The following is a 14753-nucleotide window of genomic DNA, read 5'->3' as shown; positions in this document are numbered from 1 at the left end:
CTGATACATTGAGAACCCAACGTGTATTATATGGTCCGTATAATATAAAGCTATATGATCCAAGTATATGATTTTGGGAAATGAGAATTGCCAGAGCAGAAGAATTCAAAAAGCAACATGGTAGGAAAATAGAGAAACAGAGCTCTGGAGAATCAATCAGCCAAGGCACGGGAGAGGGGGCGAGCAGGTGTTCTAGGCTTTTTAAGTGTTTTTATTTACATCTTGTGTGTGTGTGTGTGTATTTTTTTTACTTAAATTAAAAAAAAAAAGAATTCAAACAGAGAGGAACCCTCTTGGGAGGGAGGGAAATGGGGCATTTGCTCGTGATGCCCTAGGGACGGGGTGAGCCCTGCATCGCGAGAACCGAGCCCATTCAGCCTTCCTACCTGTTGTACGGACGACAGGCCGTTCTGGGCACACTGCCTTCCCTGTTGTCGTCCTTGGGTTTTTGTTTTTGTTCTTTTTAGCAATCGAGATGCCAGCATGAATGAAGCGAGGCGTGGCCCTCTATCCCGGCTGGCTCCAGGCCAGCCAGACACCAGAAAGGAGACAACCCAGCTGTTTGTCTGGGGCCAGAGCGGTTGGTCTGCGAAGGCCGGGGGAGGCGTGTGCAGGTGTCAGGCATGAGCTGCCACGGCCTGTCGCAGCCTGCCACGTACGCCGGGCTGGCGGGGCTGGGAGAGCTGGGTGGGGAACTCGCCCTTTGCGGCAGTAGGGTCACCTCCCAAAGCCCGCTTTCCCTGGTGCGGTCCCTCCCCAGCAGCAGCCTGTCCCCTCTGTGCTGTGTGGGGGCCGTCCCCCCAGAATGGGGGCTGGCAGGAGCTGGTTCGGGGCTAGTGGGACAGGTTCCCGCCTTCACCTGAGCAGCACAACCGGACGCCTGTCCATGGAGCACTGAGCTGGGTGCTGGGGCTCTGAGGGGAGCTGAGAAGGGCGGGGAGATGGGCGGAGAGGGTCAGACCCACTGACGAGGATGGTCAAGAGGGCCAAGGCGTTGGACCAAGCCTGTGGTCACCGACCTGCCCTCCTCTGCCCCCAGCCGCGGGGGGGCTGGGACACCTGTTCCCAGGTCCGCGGGTACCTAGGTCTGTCAAGTTCTCTGCCAAAAAGGGCCTTGCAACCTCGTGCAGTTGGAAGTTCTGCCTACCCTTTGGCCCTTGGGAGATGGAGCAGACACATCAGCATTCTGATGAAGACCCTGTTTGATTCGGTGCTTCCTTGCGCCCTTTTGTTGGTCGGCAACATCCGTCCGTACTAGTTAGGTTTTCCTGCCCCTGGCGCGGTGGTTCTCACCCCTGGGGGTGATTTTGCCAGGGATGCATTGCCCCGGACAGCATACCCCCCCACACACAAAGGGTTATCCAGCCCCATGTGGGGGTAGTGCCAGAGTTGAGGAGCTCCGTCCCGGGGTGACTCAGTACGTCCGTTCAGCACCATTCAGGGGACGGGTGACAGACCACACGGCCCATCGAAATGAGAAGCAGCAACATAATCCACAGAAGCCTCGTTCCCTGGCTCAGAGACCCACCTTTCGTGGGTTCTGTGGAAGTCAGATGCATCCCACAGTCAGCATGTACCCCTCATTCAAGGAGAGTCCTCTTTGTTTTCTTCCCCCATGGCACTGAACATCAGGGTGCCTCTCCCGGTCGTGGCTTCTTAGATTGAGATTTAGAAATGACGGCTGGTCAGACTCGGGCATCGGGCACCCCGCGCCTTCTCGCCAGGCCTCGTTTGGCCCATTTACACAGCGCGAGGGCCTGGAGAAAGGCCGTGGCTCAGGTCCTGTCCAGCCCTCCGCGGATCACGGTTCTTGATTCTCTCCACCCCAGGGCACGGACACGCTCTGTGTCCACGCTCGGGGATGGGAGGGAAGGAACCTTATCCATGAGGCTGTAGGAGCTCCGTGATGTTTTGACATCTTCTTTTCTAGCTTTTGAACAAAACTTCTCTGGAGAATGAAATAGGAGGCACATGGGCAGTTCCCTCTACGGGGAGCACTAGGTTTTTTCCAGATACTCTCTCATTCAGTTTTGCAGGCAGCTTTCAGGAGATTGAAAGACTCGGCGGGGACATGAGGTTGCTGGAGCTTAACCGTCCCCCCCGACCCCGTGATCCTGGGCTTGTCGACTCCCCTCCTGGGGACTGCTCCGAGCCCCCGATCTCAGCCCCTCTTGTTGTACTCGGGCTTCTGCAAATGCAGCAGTGGTGGGGTTTCAAGCCTTTCCTTCAAAGGCTATGCTGGATGCTGTTTTCGGTGCCTGGGATCGCACCACAGACAAGCCACACCTGTGTTTGGAACTGCTCCCAGGAACCCACATTCTAGCAGGGGACTTGGGCAAACAAGCAAACGTGAAATATGTCAGATTGTCCTTGCAAGGCATTAAAGTCGGACCGAGTGGGACTGGGGAGTCAGGAACGGCCCCAGTGAAGAGCAGATGGGTATGTGTGGAGGGCGGTGGTGAAGTATTCTGGGCCAGGGAGCGGCCAGTGCAAAGGCCCTGGGGCAGGAGTGACGTTGGCATGGCCATTGTGGCTGGAGGGTGGGTGGGGGGCGAGGGGGAGAGTGGTAGGTGATGAGGGGAGAGCAGTCAGCAGGGACAGAACCTGCCAGGTTCCCCAAGCTACAGGAAGGTGGTGGGATTTCATCCTGAGCTTGGTGGTTGGAAGTGAGGGTAAGAGCAACTTGCAGTGGAGGTGTCTTGTCTTAATGAGATGCTGCCTTCTCGAAGCAGCCGGGCACTACTTGGCTGAGTCAGGATTGCTCTTGGTTAAGCAGCGACGGGCATTACGGTGGGGTTGGGGGTGGGGGGGTAGGGGGTGAGAGCAGCATGGAAAACTCCACCTCATTCATTGACCACAAACATCCCATATGGTCGTTTCTGAAGAAGAACATGGAAAAGCAGGTCAGGAAGAATCTCTGCAGGAGCCCCAAAGGAACCCGGCCAAGGTCAGCTCAGGCAGCCTCCCCTTCGTGGAGGCAGAAGGCTGAAGAAGTCCACGGGGCTGTTTTACTCCTGAGTTGTAGCTTGTGGAGAGGGTTTGAACAACCACCTGTGGACAGTGGCTGTTTTTAATTCTTAGTGCAGGTCGGAAGCATAGCCCAGCCAGGTTACCAGCTGGAGAGCGAGATCTGGGAACACGCCCAGTGCCCCCCACAAAGGGGATTCCACTCTTTGAATGCTGGGTGCTGCTTAAGGGTCAGCACTGGGCTGGGGACTTTCCCTCCACTTTCTCCTTTAAGACCACCAGCGTCGGGAGCTGTGTTTATCCCATAAGCTTGACTAGAGGCGTTTCACGCCAGGTCTTCTGGGTGAGGTCCGCGTAACCCAAACAGAACAGCAAAGGCTCTATTCAGTAACTGCTACGAATATTAAAAATGATCCTTGGGCTGGTTTAATATGCAGTACAGACGCAATGATTTATGGGCAGAGTGAAAAACAAGCTTCTGGGAGTTTCGTGGATGCGTCACTGGGTAAAACGAAGGACACTGCAGAGCAGTGTGGTCCAGTAGAACTTTCTAGGATAACAGAAATGTGCCGTATCTACGCTGTCCACGGTGGTAACATTAGGCACATGGCTAATGGACGCGTGAAATGTGTCCAGTGCAGCCGAGGAACTGAATTCTTAACTTAATTTTACTTTATTTAATACATATATTTTTTTATTTTGGAGTGATTTTAGGTTTACAGAGGAATTATGACGCCGGTACAGAGAGTTCTTATATACCCTCGCCTCAGTTTCCCCGACGGTGAATATCCTACATAACTGGGGTGTGCTTGTCAAAAGTAAGAAACGAACATTGTGTGTCACCGTTAATTAAATTTTATGCGGATGTCACCAGTTTTTCCACTAATGTCCTCTTTCTGTTCTGGGATCCAGTCCTGGGTACCACATGGCATTTATATTTTATTTAAATTTAATTGCTTAGAGGGGCTCCTGGGTGGCTCAGTCAGTTAGGCATCCGACTCTTCATTTTGGATCAGGTCATGATCTCAGGGTCCTGGGATCGAGCCCCGCATCGGGCTCTCTGCTCAGCGGGGAGTCTGCTTCTCCCTCTCACTGTCTCTCTCTGTGTTCTCTCTCTCTCTCTCAAATAAATAAAATCTTTAGAAAAAAAAAATCTTTAAAATAAATAAATAAATGTAATTGGTTAGGATTTAAATAGCTACCTCTGCCTAGTGGCTCAATTATCAGCTGGGGCAGGTGTGGAGAGTGAATTCCTTTCTGAGCTTCCGGGACTGGGATGTGCATTGAGCGTTCGTTTGTGTGTTTCTTAAAGGCTGGAGGAAATCCATCGCTTTCTGAGTCATCCTGCTGGTGAGGGAGTGGGAGTTATCAGGAAACCTGGGTTCACATTCTGGCTTTGCCCGGCCTGAGGGCTTGAGCCCACTGAGGGATCATCCTTAGGTGAAGGGCCTGCTTCCAGATCACAGGACACCTCCCACTGGAAGGGGACTTGTGTGTTCCTTACTGCGTCTCGTCAGCTGAGGCCCCCGAGGACCTTACCGAAGCCTATTTAACATCGATGCCGTGGACAGTAGCCACAGGCTTGGAACCATGTACAACCACATGGGCAGATGTATTGTGGGTTCTGTTTTGGGGAATCCAGTTTATAGTTTAGACAGTCAGGGAAGACCGTGAAAACCAGATGGCCAGACAGATGTTTCCAGACCGGAAGATTCTAATGTAACACTGCTCCCCCCAAACAGAGTGAGTGGGTAGACGCAAACTTCCTTGATCACACGGGGTGTGGTGAGGGTGTGAGGTAGGAATTGTGCCCATAGTACCTTCCGAGGTGCTGAGCACAACGCTGACCCCAAGTGTGCCTTGGTTCACCTGACTTCAAAACCCGCCTTCTTACAGAACAGCTGTTCCCAAAATGGGTTCTGTGGTATCCTTGCTTTTCTGCCTCAAATGGGTTCTGCGTCCGTGTAAGTGTGGGAATACCACACACACTGTTGCCTTGTTTGAGGTTCACCGAGCACATCAGCATATGGGAATACTCATTTTATAGGGCTTCACAGATGTTGGGTTTTCTGTGGACGGAAGGTTTGTGGTAACCCCGCATCGAGCAAGAATGTCAGCGCCACGTTTCCAACAACGTTTACTCACTTCGCGTCTCTGTGTCACATTTTGATCATACTCTCGATGTTTCAAGCTTTTTCTTTCTAATTATATTTATTATGGTGACTTGCTTTGTGATCGGTGATCTTTGATGTTACTGTTGTAATGGTGTTGGGACAACCACAAGCCATGTGCCTATAGGACTATGAACTTCACTGATAAATGTGTGTGTTCTGACTACCCAAGTGACAGGCCATTCCATCTCTCCCTCTCCTCGGCCTTCCTATTCCCTGAGACACAACAATATTGAAATGAGGCCAATTAATAACCCTACAGTGGCCTCTAAGTGTTCCAGGAAAAGGAAGAGTCACGCGTCTCTCACTTGAAATCAAAAGCTAGAAATGGTTACACTTAGGAAGACACGTTGAAGGCCGAGATCAGCCAAAAGCTTGGCCTCTGTGCCAAAGCTTGTGAGCCAAGTTGTGAACCCAGAGGAAAAATTCTTGAAGGAAATTAAACTGCTACTCCGGTGAACACACGAATGATAAGAAAGAGAGACAGCAAGAAGGCTGATGTGGAGAGAGTCTCCGTGGTCTGGGTAGAAGACCAAACCTGCCCCAACGTTCCCTTAAGCCAAAAACCTAATCCAGAGCAAGCCCTAATGCTCATCAGTTCTGTGAAGGCCGAGAGAGGCGAGGAAGCCGCAGAAGAAAAGTCTGAAGCTAGCAGAGGTTGGTTCAGGAGGTTTAAGGAAAGAAGCCTTCTCCATGACATAAAAGTGCAAGGTTAAGCAGCAAGTGCTGATGTAGAGGCTGCAGTAAGTTCCAGAAGATGGAGCTAAGTAATGAAGGTGTCTACACTCAGCAACAGATCTTCAGTGTAGATGAAATAGCCTTCTATTGGAAGAAGACGCCATCTAGGACTTTCACAGCTGGAGAGAAGAAGTCAACGCCCGGCTTCAAAGCTTCAAAGGACAGGCTGACTCTCTTGCTAGGGGCTCATGCAGCTGGTGACTTCAAGTTGTAGCAAATGCTCATTTATCATTCTGAGAATCCCAGGGCCTTTCGGAATGATGCTAAGTCTACTCTGCCTTTGCTCTATCAATGGAACAACAAAGCCCGCTTGACAGCACATCTGTTATTGACATAGTTAACTGTAGAGACCTACTGCTCAGAAAAAAGGATTCTTTTCAAAATATGTCTGCTCATTGACCATGCACCTGGTCTCCCCAGAGCTCTGGTGGAGATGGGTAGTGAGATGCATGTTGTTTGCCTGCCTGCCAACGTGACAATCATCTGCAGCCCATGGGTCAAGGAGTCACTTTGACCTTCAAGTTTTATTATGTGAGAAATCTATTTTGTAAGGCTCTAGCTGCCAAAGATAGTGATTCCTCTGATGGATCTGGGCAGAGGAAATTGAAAACCTTCTGGAAAAGATTCTCCCTTCTACATTCATGAGGTCAAAATATCAACACAAACAGGAGTTTGGAGGCAGTCAATTCCAACCCTCAAGGAATGACTCTGAGGGGGGTCAAGACTCGAGTGGAGGAGGTCACTGCAGATGTGGTGGAAATAGCAGGAGACCTAGAATCAGGTGGAGCCAAGAAATGGGATTGAATCGCTGCGATCTCATGATCAAACTTGAATGGATGAGGAGTGGCTTCTTGTGGATGAGCAAAGAACGTGGCTTCTTTTTTTTCTTTTTCTTTTTTATTGTTATGTTAATCACCATACATTACATCATTAGGTTTTGATGTGGTGTTCCGTGATTCATTGTTCGTGCATAACACCCAGTGCTCCATGCAGAACGTGCCCTCTTTAATACCCATCACCAGGCTAACCCATCCTCCCATCCCCCTCCCCTCTAGAAACCTCAGTTTGTTTTTCAGAGTCCATCGTCTCTCATGGTTCGTCTCCCCCTCCGATTTACCCCCCTTCATTCTTCCCCTCCTGCTATCTTCTTCTTCTTCTTTTTTTTTTTTCTTAACATATATTGCATTATTTGTTTCAGAGGTACAGATCTGTGATTCAACAGTCTTGCACAATTCACAGCACTCACCATATAACATACCCTCCCCAGTGTCTATCACCCAGCCACCTGATCCCTCCCACCCCACCCCCCACTCCAGCAACCCTCAGTTTGTTTCCTGAGATTAAGAATGCCTCATATCAGTGAGGTCATATGATACATGTCTTTCTCTAATTGACTTATTTCGCTCAGCATAACACCCTCCAGTTCCATCCACGTCGTTGCAAATGGCAAGATCTCATTCCTTTTGATGGCTGCATAATATTCCATGGTGTGTGTGTGTGTGTGTGTGTGTGTGTGTGTGTGTGTGTGTGTATATATACATATACATATATATATGTATATATATATACCACATCTTCTTTATCCATTCATCTATTGATGGACATCTTGGCTCTTTCCACAGTTTGGCTATTGCGGACATTGCTGCTATAAACATCGGGGTGCACATACCCCTTCGGATCCCTACATTTGTATCTTTGGGGTAAATACCCAGTAGTGCAATTGCTGGATCGTATGGTAGCTCTATTTTCAACTTTTTGAGGAACCTCCATACTGTTTTTGAGAGTGGCTGCACCAGCTTGCATTCCCACCAACAGTGTAGGAGGGTTCCCCTTTCTCCGCATCCCCGCCAACATCTGTCGTTTCCTGACTTGTTAATTTTAGGCATTCTGACTGGTGTGAGGTGGTATCTCATTGAGGTTTTGATTTGGATTTCCCTGATGCCGAGCGGTGTTGAGCACTTTTTCATATGTCTGTTGGCCATTTGGATGTCTTCTTTGGAAAAATGTCTGTTCATGTCTTCTGCCCATTTCTTGATTGGATTCTTTGTTCTTTGGGTGTTGAGTTTGATAAGTTCTTTATAGATTTTGGATACTAGCCCTTTATCTGATATGTCATTTGCAAATATCTTCTCCCATTCTGTCGGTTGAAAGAACGTGGCTTCTTGAGATGGAATCTACAGGATGCTGTGAAGATTGTTGAAACAAGGGTCGAGAATATTCCATGAACTTCGTTGATAAAGCAGCAGCAGGGTTTGAGAGGACCGACTCCGATTTTGAAGGAAGTTCTCCTGTGGGTCGTCAAATGCTATCAAACAGCATCGCCTGCTACAGAGAAATCATTCGTGAAAGGAAGAGTCGATCGATGCAGCAAATTTCACTGTTGTCTTATTTTAAGAAATTGCCGGTCACCCCAGCCTTCAGCAGCCACCAACCTGAGCATCTGGTAGCCATCAACACTGACGCAAGACCCTCCACCAGCAAAAACATGAGGACTCCCTGAAAGCTCAGATGATGGCTAATGGTTTTTTTAAAGCTATAAAGCATTTTTAAATTAAGTGTGTACATTTTTTTAGACATAACGTTATTGCACACTTAATAGAGTGTAGCTTAAACATAACTTTTATGTGCACTGAGAAATCAAAACATTCATTTGACTCTCCTTATTATGACGTTCGCTTTATTGTGGTGGTCTGGAGCCCAACCTGCAATATCTCTGAGGTGTGCCTGTATTTAAAAAGGCCTCCTGCAATAAAGTAATTTATATCTGAATAATGGGGGCACCTGTCCCAAAGTCTTTGTATCATAAGACTCTACCCTTTACCTTCACTGCTTTGCACTTAGAACGAACATCCTGCCAAATTGGTGTCGTGTGTCGCATGCCCGGGGAAACTCTGCATTCTGCCGTGTTGAATATGTGAATGGTGGGGGGAGGGTTCAGGAACAAGGCCTTGTTGGGGCTCCTGGGTTTCTTCAGTTTGAGGAAAGAAATTATGTGTTTATTCCAGAAAGAAGGGAGATTGGGCCAGACCTAAAAGGGGGCTGTCTCCAGGGCTGATTTTCTTGTTTGACAGAGTAAGTCTACCCTTGGGGGTCCTTTAGGGAACAGAAACGTGGACAGTGGGGCATGGAGGTTGGAGCTTTCTGTGTTGGGGGCCTGGAGCTAGAGGGGAGTGTGAATTCTGGGCAGCAGATGTTGCTGGCTCTTCTCTGTTGCTTGGCTTCTCTCGACAATTCCTGCTACGCTCCATTTCTGTTTTTATTCACATCCTCTCCCTCTGCCCCCTGAAGACCTCCTTTCCCTTTCTACCCAAATACCTGTCCCCTCCTCTCATGACTCATCTCTCAAGCCCTCCCTCTGTTTAACTGCCCACAAAGAGGAATGAAATGTGTGCGTGTGTGTTTATATTTGTGTTTGAAATTATGAAAGTTACTACATAAGAGCTTTCTGTTCCCTTTTTCTTATTTTAAAAACAGCTGAATTTGGCATTTTACTTTTTTTTTTTTAATATCTCCAGACTGAATTATGTTCCTTATGGTTATGAGCAGTCCTTGACCAATTTTATTTTAATCCCACTCCCACCCCCTGGAGGCTGGAGGCTTCAAAAGCACCCACTTCTGGCCTTACTTGTTTTGCATCTAACCCCTGGTAAGCTGAGAGGACTGGAAATAATCAGAGACGCTTGTGGGTGAGCCATAACTTTTCAGATCTCCACCGATCGCTTTTCTGAGTGTGCCTGGGACTGGTAGAGTGAAACACAGCAAGACCAGGCAGGGGAGAGCTGCTGGGTGGGGAGAAATGGTTGGATGGGAAATTATTTTTTCTTTCCCAGTAATTGTTTTGACATGGAAAGTAATTAGCCAGCAGCTGACAGCTCAGAACTGAAGTGAGAACAAGAGAATGGATTAGGGGCAGAATGCCCCTGCATTTGCCAGTTCCTGGCCACCGTTCATGTGGCGGGCGGGGCGCCTGGGGGATGCTGGAAGCAAAGACAGACAGCAGTGTACTGAGGGTGCACTTTTAGGTGCCATGAGGGGAGGAGGTGGGGGTCGGAAGGGGCTGGGGACAACCCTGGTGTACAGGGATCCAATATCATCAAAGGTAGTGACTCCTTCCTAGCTAAGACCTGCTTGGGTAAGAATTGACATATTTCGTGTTTGTAGTCACACGGAACTGTGGTTCGGTTCTTCTGTGGTCTTTGGTAGATTTTTGGGATCGGGGTAATGCTGATTTTTGTATAATCAACTGGGAAATTTACCACGTTTCCAAACTCTTGGTATAGTTTGTGTCTAGGTATTTCTTTATTGAGCGTTTAAGCGAAGTTGCCCATAAAACCGTCTGGGTCCAGTGCCTTTTGGAGGGAGGTCATTTTTCTAAGGTTTTACTCATTTTGGTGTTTCTAGTGTCCTTTGAAACCGTTTTTGATCATTTGATTCTTATGGAAGGTTATGTATTTATGAGCATGTAGTTATAAATCCTATGCGCTTGCATTAAAAAAAAACTCTTACGAGATCTGCTTATGTTTTCTTTCTAACTCTACATTCTGAGCATTCATGCAGTCTCTCAGTCTCAGATTAGATGGGCTGACCTGCTTTTTTATTGTTGTGATCCCCCCGCCGAAAGCCACCCCCACACAAAGAGAACTCGCCTGAGTTGCGAATGTCATCCTGTTTCCTAACCAGTTCATTTCTAGTGCCATATTTATATCCCCTTCTCATGTTTTCCTTTGGTTTACTTTACTGGCTTGTAAAGGTTTTTCTGAATTCTTAATTTGAATGTTTAGTCCATTTATTTGTATTTCCTTGGTCTTGGTAATGGAATAATGGAGGCTATGGGTTTTCCTCCAAATATAATTCAAGCCTTATCCCATCTGTTTTGATATGTTCTTCCTGATTATTTTCTAAATATTGTGTAATTCTGGTTTTTAAATTCTTTGACCTGACATTAGGAGGGCATTTTCTGAAATTTCCAAGTGTTTGGTTGTTGGAGGGATAGGGATCTTGTGTATTTGTTCTTTCATTACTAGTACCTGCTTTTATTGCGTTCTGGTCAAAGAATGTGGCCTGTGTTCTTTATGCCTTTTGCGATTTAGCAACACCTTATTTGTGACTTCAGTATGCCCAGGCCTTTTAAAATGTTCCGTGGCTTGTTGGCAAAAGATGTTATCTTGGGCATCTGGGTGGCTCAGTCAGTTAAGCGTCTGCCTTCAGCTCGGGTCATGATCTCGGGGTCCTGGGATCGAGCCCCGCATCGGGCTCCCAGCTCAGCGGTGAGTCTCCTTCTCCCTCTGCCGCTCCTCCCACTCATCTTTCTCTCTCTCTCAAATAAATAAATAAAATCTTTTAAAAAAAGATGTTATCTTTGTTTGTAACCCATGATGTTTAGTATCCAGTTCATTCAGCCTTCTAAATGAAATTACTGAGATATTCTACATCCTCACTTTTCTCTACTACTCAGTCATTGACTGAAAGCAGTGTAACTAAGGTTTTCTCCTGTCGTCTTTAGATTCTCCGGCATATGTGTTTTATCCATTTCAGTGCTATGCTGTTTGATAAATGACGGTTCTCAAATGCTACGCCTTCATCATGGGTTGTATTTATCATCAGCCTAGTGCCCTTCCTGGCATAGCTTATGCTGACCTGAGGAACTTCTCCTCGATCCCCTCAGCATTCCATGATGCTCTTTGAATCGCACCCCCAGCTCCCCTTACACCAGCGTGCTCATGGATATAGTATTAGCATGTAACCGGCTGCCGAGGGGCCTGAGTGCAGACCAGGGCTGTGACTGGTCATGTGGGTTAATTTCTTGGTGGTTGTTGCTTCCCCAGCCAGCTGCACTGGGGGCCAGCCACGTGCCCAGTTTTCCTGTCGCCTTCCTGTGTCTGTGCCCACCCACTTCGAGGGTGTCAGGCAAGCCCCGCAGATCAGGGAGAAGCCCAGCTGCCCAGAGGGGTCTGCTAAGGGGGGGGTCTGTGTTTCTGCTCGCAGGGGGCGCTGCATTTTTCACTGCAAATGGCAGAGAATGGGGGACATCCCCCAGCATGAAAATGGTTCCCGCGTGGGATGGCCTTCATCACCCCCATTGCTTCGTCACCCCATTGCCTGCCTCCAGCAGATCAGTAGATGTTAGTGACTTTCAGCCAACCTCTCCCCTTGCTTCCTGCCACACTGCAAGGTGCTCCCAACAAGAACCAAGCGTTGGACCTCAGTTTGTATATCTTCTCTGGTTCGGCCTGTGCAGTCTATATGTTGCAGCAATTCCTCCAAACCTGGGGCATGCGGAAAGCATGCTTCCCTGGTGTCTACTAGAGATCACGCAGGCTTGGGGCTCAAGGAGCAGAAGCAGTGGTCTTCCCTCCCTCCATCTATCCTTCTCCCCTTTTCATGAATTACTTCATGACTCAAAGCTCCCTTTCGCAAGTACTGCCCCCATTGGATTTTCATGCCAACCGAGTAGGTTTGGAGACTGGGGAGGATTATCCCCATTTCAGAGATCTGGAAGCTGAGGCTCACAGAGGAGAAACTGCTCCCTAAGCTCACGTAACCGTGTCCGCGAGGGAGCAGTCCCGAGATCTCACGGGTCCCAGTGGGTACTTGTGGCATCAGGAGCCTGTGGGCGTGTTGGGAGCTTTGAATTGGCAGTTTCCCAGTGGAAACGGAAATGCTACAAGCCCGCCCTGCCCCCCACCTGCCCCCCACCGCCCCCATAAGAGAGCAGGTTGATCAGCACACCTTGGGAGCATAGTGAGTGTCAGGGGTAGAATTTTGCAGCCTTGAATTTTTTTCCTTTTTTTTTTTTTTTTTTTTTTTTTTACTTTAGGAAAACTGAGACTCAAAAGGGATGGCCTGTGATCCCCCCGGCTATTAATCGGCAAAGCCAAATTTCATAGAAACCAGTAAACCCCGTGCTCTTTCCATTCTATACTAGTATTACAGTGCTGTGAGGGCGAGGGTGGGGGCGTTCCTCTGGGGAGATGCCACCAGGTGGCAGAGGGGCCACCTGACTCCGTGGAGTCAGCACCAGTGGCCACAACTGATGTGGCATTTTCAAGTGACAGCTGTGGACTGCAGTGACCCCACCTCCTATTATGGAAGCACGTCCGTCTCTGGTTCAGAAAGAAACGCGGTCCTCCAAGAGTCGCACAGTTGGGAGCTGGGGATTAGAGAGATGCTTGTGACCCATCTCTAGCTCCGCGAACCCTGGTCAGAGCCCAGGAGATGGTCCTGGCCAAGCGAGACATCTCAGAGGCTGGCGGACCGTGACGTGGGGGAAGGGACTGCGGTTGCAGGCAGTCGGTGTCGCCCGTGTGTGCCTGGCGTGGCCTCTGAGCAGTGTTTCTTTCCCGCAGTGAATGGATACCACGTGGCAGGGACCCCAGCGCACCCTCCCGAGACTGCCCACATGAGTGTCCGAAAATCCACCGGTGATTCCCAGGTAAGGGGTCATGTTACGGGAGGTAGGGGTCACCAGGGAGGTGCCGTGAAGACAGCACCGCATGGGGGTCCAGGTGACCACAGCCCGGGTGTGCCCCAAGTAGAAAGTGGCTGGTATATCTGGGTCGTTCCTGTGTGCCGTGATTGGGAGAGAGTGGGCGATTGTGGTTTGTTGGTTTTCTCTAGAAGTTGAGGGTGGTTGGAGTGGGGTGATGGTGGTGGATTGTAACCATCGTTGGGGCAGAGGGGTCCATCCTGCCGTCTGGATTCCTGATAAATACCGTCTCGGTTTCTGTCACTTTAAGGATATGGATGGGGCCAGGCCACTTTCATTCTTCTCCTCACCCCCTTTCCCCGCCCCAGACTTCACCCAGAACGGAATTCTGTGAAATGTTTTCTCACTTTTAATAATCTAGCAGCGAGACCTCGATGGGATGGGAAGAAACGGGAGAATGGTTTAAGATTCATTCCCATCCTGTTTTCTCATTCATCCTGTCCGTTGACACCTGGACAAACACCTGTCTACCTTTCCCGTCTTAAAGGCGAGGCCACCAAGTCTCAGGCTGCTTAAGCAGGTGACACGAATACCGAGCGGTCAGTCTGGACCTCAATGCCGAGCCCCTTGGTGTTTTGAGTTGCGTTAAACTGTGTCTAAGGAGGTGAGGATTGGCTTATTTATTCTATCCATCAGTTATATCCAGGAGATGTTCTTAACGAGGGCTGCGGACTCCATCAGCCCTTTCCAGGCCCCAGGGATGATGGTGGTGATCGTGATAGTTGCCGGTGCTCAGGATGAGAGTAGCTGCTTGTCACCCCCAGCAGTGGGTCCTGTGCACCAGAAAGAAAGGCCTCATGATCTGTTGCTGCAGTCGGCTAAAATGTGACACTTAGCTTCAATGCAGGCAAGAGCATTCCTTTTTGGAAACTTCATGAAGTTGTCTTAGGAGGCTGAGCATCGGGCTCAGGTTCGGTTCAGCGAGTGCTCTGGAAAAGAATCCGGACGTCCGTGTGGGCCGAGACTTCTTACATTCTGATGGACTCACTCATCACCCAGGCCTTTGTTAAAATGTAGATTCTGATTCAGGAGGTCTAGGAAAGATCCTAAGGTCCTGTTTCCAAGCAGTCCCCGGATGATGCTTAATGATGCTGGGGATGCTGATGATGGTGGGGATCCTGGGGATGCTGGGGATGCTGGGGATCCTGGGGATGCTGGGGATGGTAGGGATGCTGGGGATGCTGGGGATGCTGATGATGCTGGGGATGCTGGGGATGCTGGGGATGCTGATGATGCTGATGATGCTGGGGATCCTGGGGATGCTGGGGATGCTGGGGATCCTGGGGATGGTGGGGATGCTGGGGATCCTGGGGATGGTGGGGATGCTGGGGATCCTGGGGATGCTGATGATGCTGGGGATGCTGGGGATGCTGATGATGCTGGGGATGCTG

At 49.3% G+C, this 14753-nt stretch overlaps 1 protein-coding gene across 7 annotated transcripts in view; it reads left to right on the top strand.

The window, feature by feature from the left end:
- The window catches only part of GAS7 (growth arrest specific 7), a 194070-nt gene that overhangs the window by 141656 nt on the left and 37661 nt on the right, over window positions 1–14753 (top strand). For 6 of the 7 annotated variants that reach the window (XM_032432012.1, XM_032432018.1, XM_032432015.1 and 3 more), the window contains one exon: window positions 13223–13308. The exons of the other annotated variant lie outside the window; for it this stretch is intronic. In XM_032432012.1, the coding sequence (XP_032287903.1) occupies window positions 13223–13308 (86 nt within the window). The remainder of the gene's footprint in view (window positions 1–13222; window positions 13309–14753) is intronic. 7 annotated transcript variants of the gene reach the window in all.

Source organism: Phoca vitulina, unplaced genomic scaffold (genome assembly GCF_004348235.1).
Source record: "Phoca vitulina isolate PV1807 unplaced genomic scaffold, GSC_HSeal_1.0 scaffold47, whole genome shotgun sequence".
NCBI classification, from domain to species: Eukaryota; Metazoa; Chordata; class Mammalia; order Carnivora; family Phocidae; genus Phoca; species Phoca vitulina.
The sequence above is the reverse complement of the archived record's forward strand: the minus strand, read 5'-3'. Positions and strand labels throughout refer to the sequence as shown.